Source organism: Dreissena polymorpha, chromosome 1, assembly GCF_020536995.1.
Source record: "Dreissena polymorpha isolate Duluth1 chromosome 1, UMN_Dpol_1.0, whole genome shotgun sequence".
In the NCBI taxonomy this organism is placed as follows: Eukaryota; Metazoa; Mollusca; class Bivalvia; order Myida; family Dreissenidae; genus Dreissena; species Dreissena polymorpha.
The window spans coordinates 105612058-105638425 of record NC_068355.1 but is presented as its reverse complement, the minus strand read 5'-3'; the positions used below and the strand labels follow the sequence as shown (position 1 = coordinate 105638425).

General features: G+C 35.5%; 3 protein-coding genes across 4 annotated transcripts in view; 2 read left to right on the top strand and 1 right to left on the bottom strand.

The window, feature by feature from the left end:
- Positions 1 to 2124, top strand: part of LOC127865170 (transmembrane protein 132C-like) — a 44347-nt gene extending 42223 nt beyond the window's left edge. The window contains exons 9-10 of the mRNA XM_052405119.1: positions 334 to 499; positions 907 to 2124. Of these exons, the coding sequence (XP_052261079.1) occupies positions 334 to 499; positions 907 to 1841 (1101 nt within the window). The 3' untranslated portion in view covers positions 1842 to 2124. The remainder of the gene's footprint in view (positions 1 to 333; positions 500 to 906) is intronic.
- Positions 1 to 26368, top strand: part of LOC127865197 (eukaryotic translation initiation factor 4H-like) — a 394459-nt gene that overhangs the window by 271351 nt on the left and 96740 nt on the right. The window lies entirely within an intron of this gene.
- LOC127865189 (mitochondrial sodium/calcium exchanger protein-like) overlaps positions 13125 to 26368 on the bottom strand; it is a 42026-nt gene continuing 28782 nt past the window's right edge. For both annotated transcript variants that reach the window (XM_052405164.1, XM_052405165.1), the window contains 8 exons: positions 25885 to 26048; positions 24118 to 24250; positions 22800 to 22921; positions 20704 to 20781; positions 20250 to 20325; positions 18115 to 18195; positions 16487 to 16548; positions 13125 to 15654 (listed from right to left, as the gene is read on the bottom strand). In XM_052405164.1, the coding sequence (XP_052261124.1) occupies positions 15451 to 15654; positions 16487 to 16548; positions 18115 to 18195; positions 20250 to 20325; positions 20704 to 20781; positions 22800 to 22921; positions 24118 to 24250; positions 25885 to 26048 (920 nt within the window). In that variant the 3' untranslated portion in view covers positions 13125 to 15450. The remainder of the gene's footprint in view (positions 15655 to 16486; positions 16549 to 18114; positions 18196 to 20249; positions 20326 to 20703; positions 20782 to 22799; positions 22922 to 24117; positions 24251 to 25884; positions 26049 to 26368) is intronic.

Sequence of the window (26368 nt, the reverse complement as noted above, 5' to 3'; positions counted from 1 at the left end):
GGACAAGGCCTTTCCATACGCACACACATATTGACCTCTGTTTCCTTTACCTTTAACTTACGGTCCGCGTTTAGGTTTCCAACTCTGTGTTTAGGTTTCGAAAAAACCTCATAACTTCTATCAAGCGTTTTTAGGGGGCATAAGTCATCCTATGGTGACAGCTCTTGTTTGTTTCTAAATTTTAGGACATGAACAAAAAAAATATTTTTTAATGTCAGAAATTTTACAGTAAATTACAGTATTTAATATCTGTCATTACCTGTCCTTTTCCGATATGCTGATAGTGTCTGTGCGCTATTTAATGTTAAATTTTCCTGCTGGCCCATGTTTCAGTTAGGTATGCTGGCTGTGGAGGTGGTGTACTCAGACCTGACCAGTATGCCGGTGGAGTTGCTGCCTACTGACCTCTTTCACCTGGAGGTGCACACAGAGAACAGCAGCATCGTGGACATAGCACTCAATGATGGGCCTGCTAACCTGCCTCAGGTTGTGGCAAGAGGTAGGAACATTGTGCCTTCCTAAATCACTTGCATGTACTGTGTTAGCTCTTAGCCATCATTTTGTATTGATTATATAATCTTGCTATTGTTGGTAAGTTGTTGCATTGGGCAAACGTTCAGTTTTAACCCATTTATGCCTAGCGTCTAGAAAAAGGCCTTTGCAAACAGCGTAGACCCAGATGAGATGCCGCATGATGCGGCGTCTCATCAGGGTCTGCGCTGTTTGCTTAAAGGAATTTCTGTAAGAAATATTCTAAATATAGAAATAAATGTACTAGACATCCCTAATTTTGGAAATAAATTGATCCAATTTAGAAGGATGGGAGAGTCCACTGTCATAAATGGGTTAATTGTTGAATCATGAATCAAATTTACATTCATGACTGAGACCTTTTGTGTTGTGTAGGTGAGGGCCGGGGAGAACTGCTCAAGGTGAGCCTGCATGGCAGTGAGGAGTGTGCTAGAAGGGAGTCCCGACCCCTCATCACCAGCCCCATGTTCATTGATCTGGACTTCTCCAGGGAGGCACGCACGTACAGCCAGCACCATCCCTACCAGATGGATGCCCACTATGACACCAATCGGGCTAGTGACCGCTGGGAAGATGCAGCTAAGCAACAACCAGTCTTCTCCATTAAGCCACAAAGCCAGGCTAAAAATGCTGTTCTCAAAGGCAAATTTGAGGATGTTTCTAAGGATAAGGATTCTGATGATATTCAGATGGTAAAAAATGCATTGGGTGAGCTAGTTGATGAGCATCCTGAAGCCCAACAAGAACCTCTTCGTACAAAAACAGTCAGAGAAGGTTTAACGCCCCTGGAAATAGGCATGTATGTTCTGCTGGCTGTATTTTGTGTAGCAATCACTGTCTTCATGATAAACTGTGTGGTCTTCTTTGTGCGTTACAAACACAAGCAGAAGCCTCGCAAAACTGGGAGTACAGACGCCATTAAAGATGCCAATGATTGGGTGTGGATTGGCCGGGCCACCCTGGAACGCAACTCAGTGTACACAGACTCGTCTCGCGCCCTGATGCCAGAGGAGGACTTCAATGGCAACCTAAGTGAGAGGAGTGAGCGCCCCCTCAGTGTGGGCAGCAACAGCAGCACCAGCAGTCGATCCAACAGCAGCAACCGCAACAGTGTCGTGTCCACGTACAGGGGCTCAGAGTGCAGTATCCGAATAACCGCCAACCCATTGACAGAGGAGGGGGCTATGAGCAGACTGCCAGAGGAAACACAGTCACAGATGGGCATACCGCAGTGGGATTATGAGGAAATGGGCATGAACTATGATGAACTTTTGAAATATTTTGATAACCTGAAAGAATCCAATGCGTAGACTTGAGACTTTGCATTTTTCACAAGTTTTATGGGTATTCTTTGAATGTTGTCAAACAAATATGTCTTCTGCTGTTTAAGGTCCTCAGGACCTGGCATGTTTGCCATAGTTGGTATGTATTCATAAATTTCAGTGTTCTGTGATTATTATTTTTTACATAGACGTGTAATCAGTTCAAATGTTATCAGTGTTCTATTCTCTTAATTTTTTTACTTGCCCTACATTTTGATGATTATTTAATAATGAATTAGAATGAAATAACATTAAAAGCAATATTTTTTTCGATTGCTTTGAATTTATTCTCATGAAATAGAATCATGTTTTTAATTTCTGAATTGTTATATCAAATTATGAGACTGCCTGCTGTCCACCTTAAAACAGTTTCTAGGGATTTGCATTCTTCTGGAAAAATTATTAGCTTGTAAGGCCTACAAATGAATAATATTTGTTTCCCTCTCCAAAAATTCGATAGAAAAAATATATTATCTGAAAATGTGGTAATACAAATTTTAAAATACACCCAATAATGTACAAGTCGAGGTATTTTGATGATACTGTTACAAAAGAGACATAATAGTGAATACAATCCATATTGGGCATTTATTATTGGAAGGATTGTTATTCATTCCAAGGTTATATAATGACTGCAACCACAAGAAGATATAACAAAATATTGAAAAGAATGCTAGTTATTGACACAACTTTAATTAGCATGAGTCTAAGGTAGGGAAACGAGCAATATTAATTAAAGCGAGATTATACGATTTTGTCAAATATTGATTAATTTATATAAAATGTGTAAAAAACTTATTATATATATATTTTTATGTCCCCCACTATAGTAGTGGGGGACATATTGTTTTTGCCCTGTCTGTTGGTCTGTCTGTTGGTCTGTCTGTTGGTCTGTCTGTTTGCGCCAACTTTAACATTTTGCAATAACTTTTGCTATATTGAAGATAGCAACTTCATATTTGGCATGCATGTGTATCTCATGAAGCTGCACATTTTGAGTGGTGAAAGGTCAAGGTCATCCTTCAAGGTCAGAGGTCAAATATATGTGGCCAAAATCGCTCATTTTATGAATACTTTTGCAATATTGAAGATAGGAACTTGATATTTGGCATGCATGTGTATCTCATGGAGCTGCACATTTTGAGTGGTGAAAGGTCAAGGTCAAGGTCATCCTTCAAGGTCAGAGGTCAATTATGTGGCCAAAATCGCTCATTTTATGAATACTTTTGCAATATTGAAGATAGCAACTTGATATTTGGCATGCATGTGCATCTCATGGAGCTGCTCATTTTGAGTGGTGAAAGGTCAAGGTCAAGGTCATCCTTCAAGGTCAGAGGTCAAATATATGTGGCCCAAATCGCTTATTTTATGAATACTTTTGCAATATTGAAGATAGCAACTTGATATTTGGCATGCATGTGTATCTCATGGAGCTGCACATTTTGAGTGGTGAAAGGTCAAGGTCATCCTTCACAAGGTCAAGGTCATCCTACAATGTCAAACATCATATAGGGGGACATTGTGTTTCACAAACACATCTTGTTCAATATAAAATAAAATAAAAGTTTAGAAGAACATGTGTCAACAAATGTGAAATAAGCCAGATATTTAATTCTGAAATCGAAAACGGCTGTACAGTCAAATTCGCCAGCATGTATATCATGCATGTACGATGTGAATCTAAACTTAGTTTAACAGTTCATTTTAAATTCCTGCAATGATATATATTCATACGACACATGAACACTAACTCTGGTCCTAATAAAATGACGAATGCTTCGGTTATTGTAGGAAAATATGTTCGTCACAATCGGTTCGGGGCGCTAATTTGTCTTTGCTGCATTTTATGAAATTCGAATTTAATGTATATTTTTTCTTGCCTATTTTGTGTTATTTTAACATATTTTATCAATATATTACAATTTAAAACATATAAAAAATCTTATAATCTCGCATTAATCAAATAAAAAAACAAAAGAGTAATCACAATGCAAGTATCATTATTGCAGAGTAATCACAATGCAAGTATCATTATTGCAAACATAGTGTAAGTGACACAATATTTGATCTACTGGTATGCTACTAGTAATCTACATGTAAGTAAACCATATAATAAATAACTATGGAAGTGGCATGTTAACAGGGTTCATGTAATGAAGGTTGATTTACATTAAAACATCGTAGATCTTTCATATTAATACAAATATATATATTAATTGGGCAATACTATATACTTATATTTTTTAGTTAACAAGTAATAAGCCAGTACTTATGAGGGGTAATTGTGCTAAAACAAAATTACTTGTATTTAAAAATCAAATATATGTTCTCATTTCTGTGTTCAGGTTTGAAATCTGTTCTTGTCTATATGCATTTCATATTGCAATTTTTATGCCTATTTGTTGTAGGTTTGTTTTTGTTTTATACACATTTTTATATACATAAGTTAGTGGATTCAATTTATGATATGTTATATTCTGTAAAATATTTTTAATTTTTAGTGATATTATATTTGTTCTCACGCAGTTGTTCTTGTTTGCTCTGTGTCATATTTATTACTTGCAACATTGATGTCTTTATTTTAACTGATGGACAGTTGTTCAGCCATATTAAAACTGTTCCCTTTGGAAGACATGTATAATTTAACCAAACATGTGTCCACTTTTTTGTGCCACACGCAGTTATATTTTGTTTGTATTATAACAGCATTTACTATAGAAGAAATGACTTTACCTGGATTTTCTTGAACAAGGAGAAATATTGAAGAGGCAATTTACCCAGTAACATTTTTTCACGTTGACAAGGCTGCAATTTAACAGTTTTTGGCAAAACTCTCACTAGTTTAACTTGCTATTTCTTTTAGTAACAGTTGTACCGAACTCTTCTGAAAATTCATCGCCAAGATTGACTTGGGGTTGTTTACCTGCTCGCATTTTCTAGTTATCTCCATATTGTTACTGTTATAAGAAATTTGAAATGTATAACTTATGTTAAGTGGTATGTTATATTTTTAACTGGTATTTATTTTCCAGTAGCAACAAAAGGAACTCGGAAAACTCATTTTTTTACACTTTACAAGCATGAAAGTGCTAATTCCAAACCCTGGTTTAAAGTATATAAAAATAATAGTTGACCTTTTTGTTTGTTTGCTAATAAGGTTTGGATTGTTGATCTATTGTTTTTAAGTCTTGTTGTTGTTGTGTAGATGGATTTCTGTTGTGTACTTGTTTTCCCATGTGGGCTTGTAGCCTGCTGTTCTGGTGATAGCGCTTATGGTTGTGACCCTCTGTTGACCCTGCCTCCACTTGTGCAGTAGTTCATGCTCTCTTTCACATATCTGTCAATATGAACAGTTAGCAATGTTTGAGCCAATGTTAATCTGAAGTATAATCTGGGTTTGTTTTGCTAAGGTCTTGGTATACAGATGTAAAAGATTAGTTTTGTGTAATTATTGGAAATCTTGTAGTAATATTAACAATACATGTCTTGCCTTATTTTGTTTTACCTATCTCACTTCACAGTGTTTTGCCCGAAGTGCGTCTGGTTACAGAGGTGATTTTTATGCCCCCGGTAGGGTGGCATATAGCAGTTGAACTGTCCGTCAGTCAGTGTGTCAGTTGATATTTGGCATGCATGTGTATCTCATGAAGCTGTACATTTTGAGTGGTGGAAGGTCAAGGTAATCCTTCAAGGTCAAAGGTCAAAAAATAAATAAAATTATTTCAAAGCGGCACAGTAGGGGGCATTGTGTTTCTGACGAACACATCTCTTGTTCTGCTGATAAAATTGATCCAGATGTCATTTCTGATATTCATGTAATTTCTTGAAAAAATGTAGGGTTGAGTACGACAATTATGCAGCATTTTCATTTGTGGCACGAACAAAGTTGTTGTTGTATTTACTTACGGTTAAAGGCATTGGCTCTCTTTTTATAATCTTCCAATCAAAGTCGGTCTTTGAAAATGGTGTTGTTGTTTTTTATTATGATTCATTTGCAAATGGCGTCCTTTGGAAGAAAATTAAGTTTTTGGAAAGAACATAACTCTCACCAAATGGTAGATCAGTGAATGGCAAAATACTATGTAGATGTGAATTGCAAAGGTTATTGTTTGGTGTGGAACAAGGGAAATTGAACACGGTAAAATTGCTTACCATGGGGAAAGTAAAAAATGTTTAGAAAAAATAAAGACTGGTAAAAACTGGAATTGAGAACGAGAATTACAAACATTTTGGAATTCACCCAAAATTGATATTGGTTAATTTACATCCTTAATGACATTATGTGAAGTTAACAAATGTGAAATAAATAGATGATATTTGTTGGATTCAATGGAATATCGATTTTATTTCACGAGTGATCATATAAAATAATATTATCATGAGTGGCGCAGCCCCGAGTGAAAATATGTATTTTGTATGATCATGAGTGAATTAAAATCGATATTCCATCGAATCCAACAAATTCTCTTATTATTTTATGCTTTTTTCACCGTTAATGTGAATTGTTAAAGAGTTTAACTGGATAATTTTGCTGGATTTATGACGTCATTTCGTCGTAAAAATGACGTCATTTCACAGTAAAACATTGAAAAATATTGATTTAAAACAGTAAAAAACCAGTTTTATTTCACTGATATTTCTCTATAAACCACTGGAGAGCATAAAATAAATAATCATTAATATTGTTGTTTTGTTTAACTAGTTAGTTATTTGTACGTCTTTATTAAAGAAGTTTTACAATTTGTTATGCATACCTTGTCCAAAGATAGAAGAATTTTCATCCCTTTTGACTTCTTCTCCCCAGGTTAACCCCTTTTTGTAAATATCTATATATTTTATGGATATGAACACATGTAATTGTTGTTTCACTTAACATATGTTGACGTGTTAGTTTTTTGGAATCATTAAATTATTTGTTATAAATTGTTTGATAGTTTTTAGCTCACCTGATTGCTCAGGTGAGCTTTTGTGACCGGTCTTTGTCCGTCTTCTGTCCGTTCGTCGTCCACATTTGGTTTGTAAACAATCTAGAGGCCACATTTCATGTCCGATCTTCATGAAACTTGGTCAGAAGATTTGTCCCAATGATATCTCCATCAAGTTCGAAACTGGGTCATGCTGAGTCAAAAACTAGGTCACTAGGTCAAAAAAAAGAAAAACCTTGTAAACACTGTAGAAGTCACATTTTATGCCCAATCTTCATGTAACTTCGTCAAAATGTTTGCCTTAATGATATGTTGGTCGAGTTCAAAAGTGGTTCCGGCCCGTTGAAAAACATGGCCGCCAGTGGGCTGGGCAGTTTTCCTTATTTGGCTATAGAGCAACCTTGTAAACATGCTAGAAGTCACAATTTTTGCCCAATCATCATGAAAGTTGGTCAAAACATTGGTTTTATTGATATCTCGGACGAGTTCGAAATTGGTCCAGATCGGTGAAAAAACATGGCCGCCAGTGGGCAGGGCATATTTCTCTACATGTATATAGTGAAAACATGTTAACACTCTAGAAGTCACATTTTTGGCCCAATTTTCATGAAATTTGGTCAGAACATTTGTTTCCTTGATATGAGAGTTAAGTTCGAAAATGGTTCCGGTCAGTTGAATAACATGGCTGCCACATTTTTTTACCAATCATCATGAAACTTGGTACAAAGATTGGTTTTATATACATGTATATCACATAATTAATTCCATAATTATCGACTGTAGATTGTCCAAATTTACATTATATTATACAAAACAGGGCTTGAATTACTTTTTTTTTTCAACTCGCAAAAAATTGCTAGTTGTTAATATTTCAACTCGCATTTTTTATTTCCAACTCGCAATACAAGTTTTCATAATAATGCATCCTTTGGTTGATAAAAAGTGATTGGCGATGTTCACTAAGCACTGAAAGGATGGACCTATGTTTATTTTAACTAAAAACTTCAAAGCAACATTGTAACACAATTGAGTGTAAAGAGTATTTTTTTTTATATCAGTTATATCATCCAAAGTTAATGCCTCGGTCCATATGGGGCGACATCTGGCCTTTTGCTACTGTTGCCACTGATCCACCACCTATTCACAGCTCTGCGTGGCTGGAACCCCTCATTATCTCTGATAGAGATTCGCATTAATTGGTCCATCCTTTCAGTGCTTAGTGAACATCGCCAATCACTTTTTATCCTTTTCATAACAGAAAAGCATCTTTCACACTCAGCATTGCTGAGGGGGTAGAGACCAATCAGATGAATCGCAGAACATCTTACACACATTGCCGTCTTGGTCTCTCTCCGTGTTCAAAGTTATTTTTAGCTCGTCTTCCCATTTCTTAACTGTTTTGGCATTTCTTTTTATCTGGTTCGGCCTCGGCTTTTTTGTCTTCCACAGAGGAGACGGAGGAATTCGCCACAAAAAAGCTAGTTATTTTTTTAGTAGACGACATTTTTGAGTTTTTAAATCGTCTGCTAAACGTGTTCCGTCTATTTATAAGAATGAGGAATTAACGAAATGAGCTTCGTTTTAAAAAAAACTTCATACTGAATAACTATCGCCAATTTTCACTTAAGAAGGGAATAACATACTTTCAATTGCAATAATATAATTTTCAATGTTCTTTACTAACTATATCGGCAGAAAGATACAGTGCAGAGCGTAAATATATTTTAAAAAATATTTCGTAAAATTATTTCTGCTAGAACGGAAGTAACCGCTGAAATACATTATGCAAATTAGGGTAATTCCAATTTTCAGATCTATTTTTAGATCGAAACTAGACGGGGTTTAATTATTTTCGTACTTGGTCGGAAGACTTTCGATCGGCGAACAAATCTTGTATTTAATCCAAGATCTTTAAGCACCTTGTTTGTTTTTTCCCCAACTCGCAAAAAATGGCGAGTATCTAAATGTTGCACTCGCATTTTAGACGTGTTTTTTAAAATGTACTCGCAAATGGCCTGTTTGCGAGTGCTTAATTCGAGCCCTGCAAAATCCTTGTCAACACTCTATAGAGGTCACAATTTTGTTTCAGATTTTATGAATCTTGGTCATAATATTTATTTTTGTAAGCAAAGTTTGATGTTTGGTAAGGGGGTCAACTCAAAATATAGGTCACCAGGTCAAATCTTACAAAAACAAAAACACTCCATATGCCAGAGTTTTGGTTCAATAATGATGAAACTTGACCAGGATGTTTGTCTGTACAATATCTAGGTCAAGTTTGACGTTTGGTAAAGATTGAATGAACCGACTCCTCTCAGGTGAGTGAACTAGGGCCATCTTGGCCCTCTTGTTATTATAATGTTATTAATAAGTTTAATCATATTGGCCTTATTATTGGGCTGAACACAGCAGTATTTGCAAACTTAAAAAAACTAGCAAACAAACATGGATTCTGCCCAAAACTTAACAACAGATACAAGTTATTGGCTGCATGCTTTCAATCCAATTCTTTATTAAGTTATTGGATTGAAACTATGTTCAAAAATGCCTTCTATCTAAGCATGGGATTGCATATGGTGTGTGAGGTCTAAGTCAAGGTCACTGTTTGTTGGTATTGAAGATTTGTTGGTACTAAATTGCTTGAAAAGAAGTGTGTTACACACAATTTACACAAGATTTTATCAAATGCAGTTTAACAGATTGTATCAAATGCCGTTTATTGCCAGTCCACATAATAGAGTAGTTAGCAAAAAGCATTGGTGGTTTGTGACAGCGATTTTTACTTGTAATGTCAGTTAAGGGTAAGTAAAATTGTATCAAAATGCATTTATATATATTATGTGACACCCTGATAACAACATTTGTTTTTTTTACATCTGTATTGTCTGCTGTAGGTAGTGTGTATTAATTAATACAAGTGTATAGTTAGCATCATGTCAACCATACTTGGTGTTAGTGTGGAAAACAGCTCCCCACTGTCAACACTAGCACTATTATTGGAAATTGTTATCCAGCTTGGTTATTTTTAACTCGGCTGTTTTCGGAGAAAACCTGAGGTTTTGTCATAGCCAGCTCGTCGTCCGCGTCGTGCTAAAACCTTGACATTTGTCTATAAAATCAAAGTGCTTCCACATACAACTTTGAAACTTCATATGTAGATGCACCTTGATGAGTTCTACACACCTCACCCATTTTTGGGTCTCTAGGTCAAAGGTCAAGGTCACTGTGACCTTTCATTTATTCAAAACTGCACCCGCAGACGAGCGTTTGCACCCTTGTTTTATTTAATTATCTTGCTTGCTTTCCTAAAGGTAAGTTGTTGCCCTTTTATTGTACATGTATGTTGTTAACAATTGGCTGTCAACAGATTATCCTTTTAATAATAAATTTTATAACAGTGGAATAAATCACTGTTTTAGTTTATGGCCATTTTTATTTATTAGACTAACATGTTTCCATGAAAAACTGGTTACCTTGGGTAATGATGACAGTGTCAGTATGCTGCTGGTCAAATTGATTATCAATAGGACACTAGCTATTCCCATGTGTGATACACGCCAATTACTTTCGTTGTTTTACTTCTTCACTATTACCTCAGATTTTTTTAATTGTATATACTTAGTATCTGCATAAACTTTTTAAGGTCAGGTTATTGTTTTAGTTCAGTTGATATACAAAATGACAGCAACATCTTCATTTGTCATGTAATAGACAAAATAAACTTGTTATTTCACACGCTTGTTTTAAGTCTTGTTATTCATGTGCAAATTGTAATTTCAACAAACTGGCAAATTTAGGCCTCAAGATATTGAAATGAGACATAGTCAAACGTGACCACTAAATAAAAACATTAATAACAGAAGACCTTAAACAATGTATGTCATACATTGCCGTTAATGACCTTAAAACATTAATTGCAAGCATGACACAGTAACTAATGATCTGACCACAGTTATAGCATTCATGTACAACAATACTAATACTACATGAATATTTGACATTTACACAAATGAACTCCATTTATTAATAGCAGACCTAGTCACTAATGACCTCAAGGCATTAATAGAATTAATAGTTGCTAATGACTCAAAGACATCAATTTCAGACATAATCACTAATAGCAGGATTGGTCACTACTTGCATTGAGGCATTCATCAAACACATTATCACAATAACCTATATTCTCATTGGCATCATCAATAAAATCCTCAATACATTTTATAATAGCTGGAATGTCATCTTAAGAGCCTAAGACATTTATAAGTAACATGGTAATGGACCTCATTAAATTTGTAGCAGACATGGTCATGAAAGGCATCAATACATTAATAGCAGACATAGTCTATATCGACCTCAAGACATTACAATTAGACATGGTCATATATAATTTTAGGTCATGAATATGACACTGGCATCAGCATTAACATCAGACATGACCATTCATTAAGATAATGATAGCCGACATGGCTGCGAATGAATTTGTCTTATAAAGCAGATATGATCATCTATACCATTGGCAATATTAGCAGACAGTCACACAGACCTGTAGATGCAAGTGACTAAGATTTAAACATGGCCTATTCAAGTATTGTCAAGATAAACATTCTAACTAAGTTTCATTAAGATTGAGTCATTAATGTGGCCTCTAAGAGTTGAACAGTGTTTCCTAAAATTTGACTTTGTGTTTAATGCAAATGGCGTAGGTTCAAATACAGCCTTGGTATTGCAAAAATAAGCATTCTGATGAAGTTTCATCAAGATTGAATAACATATGTGGCCTCTATAATATTAATCTACATAGCCTTGATGATCTGTTCATGTCAGACACCATAACGAGGATGATGTTTGATGATCTGTACATGTCAGACACCATCCTGAGGGTGAGGTTTGATTATCTGTACATGTCAGACACCATTACCAGGATGAGGTTTGATTATCTGTACATGTCAGACACCATCCTTAGGGTGAGGTTTGATGATCTGTTTGTCAGACACCATTATGAGGATAAGGTTTGATTATCTGTACATGTCAGACACCATCCTTAGGGTGAGGTTTGTTGATTGGTACATGTCAGACACTATCCTGAGGGTGAGGTTTGAAGATCTGTACATGTCAGACACTATCCTTAGGGTGAGGTTTGATGATCTGTACATGTCAGACACTATCCTTAGGGTGAGGTTTGATGATCTGTACATGTCAGACACCATCCTTAGGGTGAGGTTTGATGATCTGTACATGTCAGACACTATCCTTAGGGTGAGGTTTGATGATCTGTACATGTCAGACACCATTACGAGGATGAGGTTTGATTATCTGTACATGTCAGACACCATCCTTAGGGTGAGGTTTGATGATCTGTACATGTCAGACACCATCCTTAGGGTGAGGTTTGATGATCTGTACATGTCAGACACTATCCTTAGGGTGAGGTTTGATGATCTGTACATGTCAGACACTATCCTGAGAGTGAGGTTTGAAGATCTGTTTGTCAGACATTACGAGGATGAGGTTTGATGATCTGTACATGTCGGACACTATCCTGAGGGTGAGGTTTGATGATCTGTACATGTCAGACACCATTAACAGGATGAGGTTTGATGATCTGTGCATGTCTAGACACTATCCTGAGGGTGAGGTTTGATGATCTGTTCATGTCAGACACCATCCTGAGGGCGAGGTTTGTTGATTGGTTCATGTCAGACACCATTACGAGGATGAGGTTTGATGATCTGTACATATCAAGACACCATTACGAGGATGACATTTGAAGATCTGTACATGTCAGACACCATCCTGAGGATGAGGTTTGATGATCTGTACATGTCAGACACCATTACGAGGATGAGGTTTGATGATCTGTACATGTCAGACACTATCCTGAGGGTGAGGTTTGATGATCTGTACATGTCAGACACTATCCTGAGGGTGAGGTTTGATGATCTGTTTATGTCAGACACCATTACGAGGATGAGATTTGATGATCTGTACATGTCAGACACCATCCTGAGGGTGAGGTTTGATGTTCTGTACATGTCAGACACAATAACGAGGATGAGATTTGAAGATCTGTACATGTCAGACACTATCCTGATGGTGAGGTTTTTAGATCTGTTCATGTCAAACATCATAATGAAGGTGAGGTTTGATGATTCATCTGTGTTAGACACGATACTGAGGGTGAGGTTCGATGACCAGTGCATGCCAGACATCATCATGAGGGTGAGGTTTGATGATTCATCTGTGTCAGACATCATCATGAGGGTGAGGTTTGATAATCCATAAATGTCAAGGCACTCATTTTCAGATAATTACCGGTATATCTTACAATAAAATTGAAAATTGGAAATAAAACATGTAAACATTTTATTCAATAAATAAACCACAATAAAATGTACAACACTTTAATATAGGCTTTAAATAAAAAAAGGTGACCATCTTAAAGGCACTATATTGTTTATCTAGCAACACACACTGAAAACAACATTAACTATGCAACAGGAGTAGTTTCGGCATTTAAGTTACAATCAGAATGATTGATTTAGTTCGTATATGTTGCACTCAAGAGAAATTGTTGTGACATGATTTACATTGGACTTAACTTGATTAGTTTGAAATACTACTTTACTTAAACATATTAAAATATTTTAACAATATTCTGGTTTCATATCTAAAATAAAAACGTAATAATAAGAAATAAACAACACCCGAACAATAAGCTCCCTGCGTTTTCTTGCATTCCCAGGCAATCGTCACCTCGTAAATGTTTAAACCAGGAAAATCAGCAATCGATTAAATTGTCCAGCCGAATAATTGGCACCCGAGTAAAGGTGATTGATAAATTGTTGGACTGATAAGTCTAATCTGCTAATTTAAGTGTGGACTGATTAAGCTAATATGCTAATTTGTTTGATAAAACCTGTACACAGTTTATATACATAAAAGATTATCAAAGATAATTAAGGTATTTCCGTTACTTAATATTTTCTCCAAATCAACAAACTGCAAAAGACAATAAGTGTTAATAGAAGAAGGAAAACTGATTTAATTCAAACAAAATAATGGAATTCATCACGACACATAAAGGTGTGCGAAGGTTGCGTATCGACAACTACATGGTTGCAATTGTAGCAAAGTCAAAACAAGCAAAATGTCTATATTTGCAAGAAACATTTAATGTTTTTTAGCCGTTAGTTGGATGCCGATTGTTCAGGTGGACTTTATAAGCGAGTGCCAAATGTCCTGGTCGCCAAATTTACCAGGTGTTGAATGTCCGAAAATGCAAAAAATCAATGCAGGATACCCATCGTCTGGATGTTCTTTGTCCTATAATCAATAACAATACACACAACTGATTAAGTATAAAGTACACAGTACTATTTTCTTTTTAACTGAGTTATTTAAACACTTCATTCATGCTGAACAAAGTTATGCTCCAACAATGGTGTTGAATTCTGAGCTTTGACCTTGAAATTAAACATTGGCCCTAATGACTGAGTTCTTATCTTGTAACCATTATCTTGTAACTTGAAAAGCCATCAATTTTGGAAAAATTTATATTGGACTTCGTTTTGTGCAACAATCACTTATTAAATCTGCAGATTTTTTTAAGTATTGATATATGCTGAACAAAGTTATGCTTTGCAAAATTTGCCTGTCTGCTTAGGCTATTACTATGACTCTAAGTGAGCAAAAACAAAATTAAATAAGTTCATAAAAAACAATCCATAAAAAAGTTCAAACGAAACTAATATGAAAAGCACAGTGATTTAAAAAGAAAGCACACACACAGTAATAGTCATTAAATAAAACTAATAATGCCATTAAATCTAAATTTACTTGGAAGCTCGTAGTTTTTACATTTTACATCAGCTAACATATTGAGTAAAAAGTATGAACACCTTATGTGGATCTGTGTAATTTTTAGCCGTATTCAATAAGCACAAAAGCATAAGTTTTCATACACCCCGTTTTTCAGCCAAAATATTTTTTCCTTACTTTACCAGATTTCTGCCCTGTTTTTGCTTATATGGGACCCTTCAATCATGGAGTTTACGACCGTATTAAGGTCATAAACCTGACATACCTGTATGAATTCCCTGATGGAAATGGACCATTACATTGTGTTATATGGTAGATTACCATTCATACCGGTGATAAACAATTGTTTCGCCCAACAGCATTTGAAATAATATCTATTCAGGAAACAGTATTGTTTTTTTATAACGTTTTATATACCATTTCAGGTAAGAGATTGCAAATAAGAAAGGTGTTTTTTTTTAAGTAAAAAGGAGACTACAACACAATTAAATTATTGCACATGTATCAATCTGTTTTATTTCAATATAATAATTGACAAACAAACATAACTGATATGTCTCTAAATGGGCGTTTTAAAATATTTTTCATATATAAATTTTGGAACACAAAACAACAATTTATTTTTAAGCGTCCAAACACTTACAGTTATTACAGTTATGCTAATAGAGTATCAAGTTTTTGTTGGCAAGCTATTCAATGCACATCCTAAAATTGATTACTGGTCAATAATTATTTAATCTACAAATATGATTTTAACAAGTCTTATAATATAGGAAAGGATAATGCTGCTCATTACCAATACAGTATACATCCTAACATTGCACAAGGGAAAGGTCGAAGCCCAGGGTGTCAGACTAAGCTCCAGTGTTGATCTCTGCATGGAAGACACCAGTCTCAGTGAGAATGGATGCAGCCAGGAAGGTGATGTAGACAATGATGAGGTAGATGCCCCAGGCGCGTGTCATACGGAACCCTGAGAGAGGCACGATGAGCAGACTGGATACTAGAGAGAACATTAGGAACCCTGCCAGTACCACCTCCTCCAGCGTGATCTGGATCTGGAACACATGCACAATATGAACAGCAGCATCAATAACAGCAACATCAGCAGCATCAGAAACAACTACTGTAGCAACATGAACAGAAACAAAACAGTGATAGTGATTAGAACCCCACTGGTTCAGCATCAACTTATGCAGGATCAACAGCATAACTAGTGCTTTATCACAAACTTGACTAACATCCCAACATCTTTGTCAGATATGTTCAAGAGCAAATAACTCAGGCATGTGTTAGCAATCCTCAAACTCATGCACACAAACTCAGTGACTCCTATATACCCCTGCCTGCAAGGAAATCAATAGCATCATTTAAAAATATTTAAGCGAATGAAGATGTTATTTAATAAAAGTAACATGACATCAATATTTAGAATGTTAACTGTGTCTTATTGTTAGTAAATGAGGATCTTAAAAGCCAGACAGCTTGACAGAGGGGCAAGCTGATCACAGATGTTCTAGTCCTGATTTAACACATTAATGCCTAGTGGACTCTCCCATCCTTCTAAATTGGATCAATTTATTTCCAAAATTAGGGATGTCTAGTGCATTTATTTCTATATTTAGAATATTTCTTACAGAAATTCATTTAAGCAAACAGCGCAGACCCTGATGAGACGCCACATCATGCGGTGTCTCATCTGGGTCTACGCTGTTTGCAAAGGCCTTTTTTCTAAACGCTAGGCATAAATGGGTCAAATAAAATGTCCAAAAAAGACACAATTAGATTTGCCGTTAGATCTGGGAAATTCTGATAAAGACAAATATAATTAAGGTTTAAAAAGAAAAATTACAATATTATATCATGTAGCATAAAACCATGTTTACTTACTGAATAGTCTCCATTCTTAATAGTGGCAATTGTGAATGGAATTCCAATCCCGAGCAGTAAGTCTGACACACAGGTTAACAAAAACTCTTGAACACTACCAGTTTATTGGCACATCAAAATAACACATAATAAATCATAAGTTCCAATCTTAAAAGCTTTCAGTTGAGATTGATGTTGAAGATCAAACAACAAAAAAGTCACTTATATTTATAGTATACAGCACATTCAATACTAACTAACAAGTATGGCAAATGCTCTAATCAGTTATAACCTAAATATTGGTTTTGTAATAAATGCTACCATCACTGATCTACTGCTTCATTTACATGCTAATCAAATTTGTTTTGCAACTTTACTAAACCTTTAAGAAAACAGAAGCAATGTGTAAAAAGAGGTTCATGACGGCCCTAAAGCCCTCAAGAGCGTTCACCATACATCATTTGTTGAAAACATGATGTCACATAATTCATGTATACATTTTGTTTCGCAATAATGCATGCCTGTGTTTGCGTATAAAGCCAATGCAGATGGGATGTATCAAGCAATCAGTCCATTTGTTGACGAGTTATTGATAATAAAAAAAATTCCCACTTATTGTGATAGTAACCTTGACCTTTGACCTAGTAACCCCAATTTCAATAGGGGTCATCTACTGTCCAAGGCCAATGCACATGTGAAGTATCAAGTCAATTGATCAATGCATTGATGAGTTTTTGATAGGAAATGGTTTTCAAACTTATTGTGACAAAGACCTTGATCTTTGACCAAGTGATCCCAATTTTGATAGGGGTCATCTACTGTTCAAGGCAGATGCACACGTATAGTATCAAAGCCAATCAGTCAGTTCGTTTATGAGTTATTATCGGAAACAATATTCACACATATTTGTGAAAGTGACTTTGACCTTTGACCAAGTGAACCCAATTTCAATAGAAGTCATCTATTGTCCAAGGCGAATGCACATGTGAAGTATCAAGCCAATCTTAAAAAAAATAAATATATATTAGCATATCTTGTATAACATGTCTGAACTATATTGATTTGTACAATCACTATGTTGTATGATCATATACATGTTTACATTGTATGTATGATATTGAATTAAAAAAAAAAATATCAAGCCAATCGGTCAATTTGTTGACGAGTTATTGATCGGAAACGAACTTGTCTAATGATTGACCGACAGACCGACTGACATCCAGCAAAACAATATACCCCCTCTTTTTCAAAGGAGGGGCATAACAATGTGTGGATTGCATTAAGCCCAATTGTTTCTAAACAACACTCAAATAAACAAGCAAATTCGTTGAATTGATATCCCCCGCCAATATGCTTCTGGACACAAAAGTGTTATATTTGACACTCAAAAATGCATTTGTTCAAGGTACAAAGGGCCATAACTCCGTTATTAACAGATGGTGTACAATGCCATTTGGGGTGCATCATCCTCTTATCCATATATATACTCATACCAAGTTTTAATGAATCCGCTGAAGCACTTCCAAGATATGGCTCCGGACGTACGGACAGAAAGACGGACGGACAACGCCAAAACAATATCCCTCCGCCTATGGCGGGGGATAATAATATGAACGCCGAGTGACCCAAGGGAAAATTGTAGAGGATACTGAAGAGTGGGCCCCCGAAACATGCGGAGATGCCCATCCTGGGGTAGCCCTGGCGAGCCATCACTGTGTCTGCTATGAAGTCTGGAACACATCACACACACTTTGTAAAACACATCTCACTCACAAACTATAGAATTTTGAAAAACAATACTAAATATAATGCATGTTTCTGCATTTACACAACAAGATGTAATGAATTACCATGAGTGAACACTCCAAAATTAAACTGAACAAGTTCAATGATACTCAAGCAAATAATATGACAAACATCCACAGGCTGCTAAAAGCAACATTGAATAAATATATGCTGAAATAACTGTTCCATTCCATTTTTTTATCATGCCAAACAATGATGTATTTGCAACTTTGGACATGTAATATATACATATTATTCAAACAATATAACCAGACCACATAAAGTAGCAAACTTGCACAAGATTTTTACTCCTGTATGTCTTAGTTTTGAACTCTTCCAATATGATTATTATCATTATTAGGCACCAGATGACTATCTTTTCCAACTAGGCCTAAAATATAAATGACATCTCACCACCTGTCAATCATATTCTTATCTAACAATCGAACAACCAATCAGCGATCGATAATTCAAGTGTGCCAGTTGTTAAGACGCGTACGCCCTTGTCTAGACAAGCCTACAATATCTAAATTCTAATTGTTTCAACCTGGTAAAACATTGTCAATACAGTTCATGTTACTCCTACAGTCGTTATTATAAAAGATAAATTGGAGGGATTTAATTGATACCATTTCTAAAGCCAAAACTTGGTCTTGACACGAGTGGAAGATCCCTGACCAAAATCCTTGTCAATGAACGTCATTTTATTTAAAAAAATGAATTATTGTTTGTGCAAAACTGTTCGTTTCAAAGATTGATAAATGTTATAATAGCAATATTACATATGAAATATATCACTTTTTTTATGTAATATAATTGGGAATTTCCTTACCTGCTTTGCGTAACTTAACAAAATTCCTGTTGTCAATTGCTTTTTTGTGAAATAAACTTCCAAATTGAATTTGTAAAATACCCGTTAAAGCTATATATAAGCTATATATAAGCTAATAAATATATATTTAAAGACCAATAGTTTTTTTAATCATATTTTCACTAAATAACACAAAATCTCTTTACCGCTGTTATATGGGATAACAAGAGTGCCAAACTGTCACAAGATACCCCCATTTGAAGGTTTTGGACAACTTGATAACTTTACCATGACCCATATTTGAACTTGACCTACATATCATCTAGACACAACTTCTGACCAAATTTGGTGAAGATTGGATGAAAACTACTTCAATTAGAGAGCAGACACCATGCTAAATGCTTGAAATGCACTAAGTGACCCTGTGACCTAGTTTTTGACCCGACATTACCCATATTCGAACTTGACCTAGATATTGTCTAGATAAAACTTCTGACCAAGTTTGGTGAAGATCGGATGAAAACTTTTTGAATTAGAGAGCGGAAACTGCTGTGGACGCCGCCCGCCCGTCAACCCGCCCGCCCGCCCGCCCGCCCGCCCGCCGCCACTGTGAAACTATAAAACGTCAAGTTTTTTAAAAACAGGCATATAAAAATGAATCCATTCAAATCCTCTGCAGTATCACGTTATAGGCATAGACACAACTTTGGTGTTAGCCTGACTAGGTTTTCAAACCATTAATTCATGTGATCAAGTGGGTGGATCAATTGTCTTCCATGTGAGATGTAATTTGAAATAATAGTTTGGACCACATTTCATAAAGATTGGGAATACATGTGTGTACGAGCTTTTCTTAAATTATTAATAGTGACCTATTTTTATACCCCACATAACCCAGCTTTGAACTGTATCAAATATTATTGGAACAATTGCTTTGATCCAATTTAATCATGATTGGTCATGAAATGAAAGTGAGTGTGCACAAGTTAAATGTTGAATACACACAATTGACAATCCTACAAACAAGTGACCACAACAATTCATCAAGCGATCTAAGGAGGACTTTGCAATTCGACAGCAGCTGACTAAATATAACACTCAGTAATAATGTTAATTAATCTTTAAATAAAACATGAAATCTTGTCCTTGATTATGAGGGACATGTTCAATATTGAGTACATAGCTTACCTGAAATGGAGTTTCCCCATGCCAGGAGCGTGAGACCGAGAATAGCATTGCTGATGTTGAACACAACACCAAAGGTCTGAAAAATGTTCAAACTCTATAATATTATACCATTGTTTGCATTCTACATTCTCAATAGGCTGTGATTCATAAATGTTTGCCCAACAATGTCAAAGTAATGATTGAGCACATCATCATACAGTGAGACACTGTTGCATTTTATAAACTTTGTTGGGTTTTTATCATTATACAATCATATTCATTTCCGAACTATCATAGGACACAGTGAATGTTTATGATAATCCTATAAATTATGTAATTATATAATACAATTTATAAATAATTGTATGAAAGCACATTATAGTTTTATTAATCATGATAAGTCAAATGATTTGCTAAAGCCTTGTAAGCAATTTGTTTAAAATCCTTTGATACATAACTTCCACATGTTACATACCTGCAGAATGTTGACAACTTCATTGGCTATAGAGTAGATCCATATCACAGCCACCAGAAAGCCCAGGAAGGCAAATGCCTGCAGTCAGTAGACACAATTACAACAATTAACTTGATCAAGTTATCTGCAATACTAGATTAAAATTCATAATTGGCTTGCAACAATTTGCTCACACACGTATAAAAGCATACACTATTAAAAAGCATTAGGCTTCATAGGTCAATAACATAAGTATATCTAACCTACCTATACGATCTACATAATAATATCTAGGCTTCATAAAATATTTACATAATAATACCTAGGGCTACACATCACTTACATCATGGTATCTAGGCTGCATACATCACTGAAATCATGGTATTTAGACGGCATTCATCACTTACATCATGGCATCTAGGCTGCATAAATCATTTACATTATTGCATCTATGGCTACACATCACCCATACCATGATATATAAGGCTACACATCACTTTCATCATGGTATCTAGGGCAATATATTACTTAACTTATGGTATCTAGGGCTATACATAACTTATATTGTGGTATCTAGGGCTACACAACAGTTACACTCACTCTGGATCAGCAGACGATTTATTTATTTTATCTTACGGAGGAATCTGAGATAGCCGATGTATCACGATTGCAGTTACACTATGATGTATACAGCTACACTCCACTTACATAATGCTATCTAGGGCTACACATCACTTACATGATGTTTTTTTAGGGCTATGCAATACTTTCAGTATGGTATCTGCATAAGTGAATAAAATCATGATATCCTCGGCTACACATAACTTGCATTATGGTACCTAGGCTGCATACATCAACATTATAATGGTATCTAAGCTCATACATCACTAACACTATGGTATCTTGGCTGCATACATCACCTTTGTTATGGTATCTAGGCTGCATACATAACTCACATTATGGTATCAGTCTGCATACATCACTAACATCATTGTATCTAGGGCTAGAAATAACTTACATCATGGGATCTAGGGTGATACATCAATTACACCAAGGTGTCTAAGACTACACACAACTTACATCATGTTATCTTTGGCTATACATCATTTTCATTGTGGTATACACTGCTACATATCACTCACTTAATGGTTTAAAGGGCTACACATCACATACATAATTTTCATCATGGTATCAGGGGCTATACGTTACTAACTTCATGGTATCTTGGCCAATTAATCACTAACATCATCCTATCTAAGGCTATACATCACTTACATCATTGTATATGGCACTACATTTCACTAGCTTAATGGTATCTAGGGCTATATGTGACTTAAATCATGGTATCTAAGCTTCATACATAACTTACATGATGGTATCCAGGCTGCATACATCAATTAAATCATTGTAACTATGGCTACACAACACTTACATCATGGTATCTACAGCTACACATCACTAACATCAAGGTATTTAGGCTGCATACATCACTAGCATGGTATCTAGGTTGTTAACAGTATATACTTACATCATGGATCTAGGGCTACACATCACTTGCATCATAGTAGTTACAGCAATACATCACTTACATTATGGTATCAATGCTGCAAACATCACTTACATTATGGTATCTAGAGCTACACAACACTTATACCATGGTCTTTAGGCTACAAACATCACTTACAGCATGGTATCAAGGCTGTTAACATTACTTACATCATGAATCTAGGGCTGCACATCACTTTTATTATAGAAGTTACAGCAATACATCACTTACATTATTGCATCTAGGCTGCAAACATCACTTACATTATGGTATTTAGGGCTGCACATCACTTACTTAGTATATCATGGTATCTAGGCTGTATACATCACCTACATCATAGTATCTAGGACAATACATCACTTACATTGTGGTATCTCGACTGCTAATATCACTAGGCTGCATTTATCACTTACAATATGGTATCCAGGCTAAAAACATCACATACATTATGCTATCTAGGGCTCTACATCACTTGCATCATGGTATCTAGGCTGCATTAATCACTTACGATATGGTTTCTATGCTTAATGCATCACTTAAATTATGTTATATAGGGCTATACACCACTTACATCATGGTATTTAGGCTGTAACTCATTGACTGAGGTGAAGAAGATGACGGCTGCCAGCAGGACACTCAACACCACAGTGAGGCCCCACACAGGAAATGCCCCACCCAGCAGTGTGAACCCAACTGAAAAGTTAAACCAGTCCTTCTTCATTTTCATATAAATACTGTTTATCTTGTCATGTTTTTGATTATATTAAAACAAGACCTTTCACTTATGTCTAGTTCAGAAATGTGTCTCAAACCAAGTATATAATTGCAGTTAGTTTCAATTTTCACTGATTACCAATTAAAAAGACCTATATACTGTAATTACTCTAAGTTTTCGGACACTCGAAGTTTTCGGACACCCTCTTTTTTAGTCAAAATAATTATTTTTCGTGACTCTATATTTTCGGTCATACAGATTTTCGTCCATAATTAATGACTCCAAATTTTCGGACAGTACATTTTACAGCACTAGTTTACTAGATTTCTGACTTGTTTTCGATTATCTGGGACCCTTCAATCATGAACTTGTACAACCGGATTAACGTAATAAAGCCTTGCATAGAATGCCCTGAGTGCAATGGACCATTACAATTGCGTTATTGGATATATTACCATGTATACCTGTAAAATAAACAATGGTTTCACCAAACAGCATTTGAAATGATATCATATTTAGGAAGCAGTATGGTTGCTTTTTGTGACGTTTTTATGTACCATTTCAGGTAAGAGATTGCAAATAAGTGAAGTTGTACTTTATTTAAGCCGGGAAATGGAGAGTACAACATAATAAAATTATTGCACATTTATAATTGGTTGTATTTCATTATAATAATTGACAAATACCCATAACATGTATGTCTCTAAATTTTCGGAAACTCGTAATTTTTGAATATTTTTCTAATATAAATTTTCGGACACAATTTTTTATTTTTTTTTTTAAGTGTCCAAAAATCTAAGAGTAATTACGGTAGACCAGTATGACAGATAATATGTTCCCACCGTCACAATGTGCTCCACAATTCCAAGTGTTGTCTTATTTGTGAACTAGCCTGATTCAGCCCCATAAAACTTTGTACTAGCCTTATTCATTCCCATAAGATTACTTTTGTTCTAGGCCTATACAGTTCCATAAGATGACTTACTATAAACTATTCCAGAAAGTTCCATAAGATGGATTAGCTTTGTAGAAGCCATGTTAAATCCCATACAATTGGATTTGGCCATATACAGACCAAGACCTTTCAAGTACCTTTGTCCCTGTACAGGCCTATACTGTCTCAGAAGGTGACAATGTTTTAACTAGGAGTATTCAGTCCTAGAACATGGATTACCTTTGGTAGCAAGTACTGAAAACACAGGTCCAAGGATGCATTGCAGGCAGCTGAGATGTCTATTCCAGTTATGTTTGTCATCTTCATAGTTCACCACTGGCACTGTGATCGTCAGCAGAAAAACAACAGGGCACTGAAAGACAGAACAACACTGGGATTTAACAGTAACACACTTACTGTGTTAATCTTATTTAAAGTTGCTTTAATGGACAAATTAATTATAAATATGCAAAGAAAAAAAGAGTACGATGTAAATATAATTTAAGATTTTTTTTTACAGGGTTAGAATTACAATAATTCAATAGTGACATTGCGAAAGCTTGTAAGAATTTTTTTTTTTTAGAGGTCACAGTGACCTTGACCTTTGAGCTAGTGACCCAACAAGAGATGTGTTTGTCAGAAACACAATGCTTCATACTGCGCCACTTTGAAATAAAATTTATCATTTGGCAGGTATAGACATCATCTCCCTTTAAAGCTTTATTACTTCCCTTGGATTTTGTCCAATCCAACCGGGGGGGGGGGGGGGGTAGGTCTGATAAGAAATGATAATTATATCAAGAGATGTATTCGTCAGAAACACAATGCCCCCTATTGTGCCGCTTTGAAATAAAATTGCTTTTATTCATTTGGCAGGTATAGAAATCATCTCCGTTTAAAGCTTATTACTTCCCTTGAATTTTGTCCAATCCAACAGGAGGGGGGGGTCTCACAGTCAATTATGACCATGTCAGACATCACTGACAACCAAGGCCTGTGGTTTAAAAGAGATCATAGCCATATTTGATCATGTATCTATGGATATAAGTCCACAGGTATGTAATGAACATCAACGAAATTATAATTATATCATTTAAAAAAAAAAATGAAAAAAACAATCATTTGAGTTATAATTAATCAAAATAATAAATCTGTACAGTAACTGTGAAAAGAACTTCAATTCTTGGTAAGGGAATATATAATATGAGATTTATAATTATATAAATTACTTCCCTTGAAAATAATTGTCTCTAACAAATCTCTATTTTTAGTAGCAAATAATTAAAAGCCACTACCGTGACTGTGATTGACCACTCAAAATGTGCAGCTCCATGAGATACACATGCATGCCAAATATATAAAGTGGCTATGTTCAATATTGAATAATTTTCTCCCTTTTTAAAGCTTATTACTTCCCTTAAATTTGTATTTTTTACCGTAGACTGTAAAGGATGACCATGACCTTTTACCACAATGTGTTTGTCAGAAACACAATGCCGCCTTCTGCGCCGCTTTGATTTATTTAACAAAAATACATACGTGGGCAGGTCAGATAACTATGTCCATTTAAAGCTTATTACTTTCCTTGACTTTGTTTTTTCGACCCTAGACCTTGAAGGATGATGTTCACCTTGAAATTATACCACTCAAAATGTGCAGCTCCATTAGATACACATGCATGCCAAATATCAAGGTGCTATCTTCAATATTTAAAAAGTTATAGCCAATGTTAAGGTTTTAGCACGACGCCTACGGCAGACGGCGGACGACGAGCTGGCTATGACAATAGCTCGGGTTTTCTCCAAAAACAGCTTCGCTTATAATACAATTTGTGACAAAATAAGCGAAGAAAAATCTATTAAACCTGCAGTGTTAAATGTTTAATTTGGATTCGGTATTTTGAAAATATTGGTTAAAATTAAAGCAAATTAATCACAGTAGGTAAAAGTAAAGTAAAATACAATTTAAACCTGTTACACTTCAGGGACACAGGTTTATTTGCCTTACCTTGAGAACTTCGTAAATCTTCTTTGGCAAGGACATTCCTGACCAACCGTGCGAGTCCACAGGGTTGACAGCCTCTAGGAACTGTGGCCACGCCCCCTCCACCCTCACAGCTGTCAGGCTGATCACATCTGGGTTGGAGAGCAGGGGCTGGCGCTCATCACATACTAGAATATGGCATCACTCTATACATAAGTGATTGTAGATTTATTCCATATTGATGTCTAGACTTCATAACTTTATAGTCTTTAGGTGGGCTATTAAACTTAATTCTGACAAGTACAGTAGACTCTGCCAATACCGGACTCTCGGAATACCGGAACTCTCCCGATTCCAGACGGTCGGGCCAGTCCCGTATTTTCTCCTTCTATTTCTTTGTTAAAAAATGTTGAATAAACCGAACTCTCTAAAAACCGGAAACCGGACGAGTATCTCCGTAAATTTGGTCATTTTCAACGTAAAATACATTGAGTATACCGATCGGTCT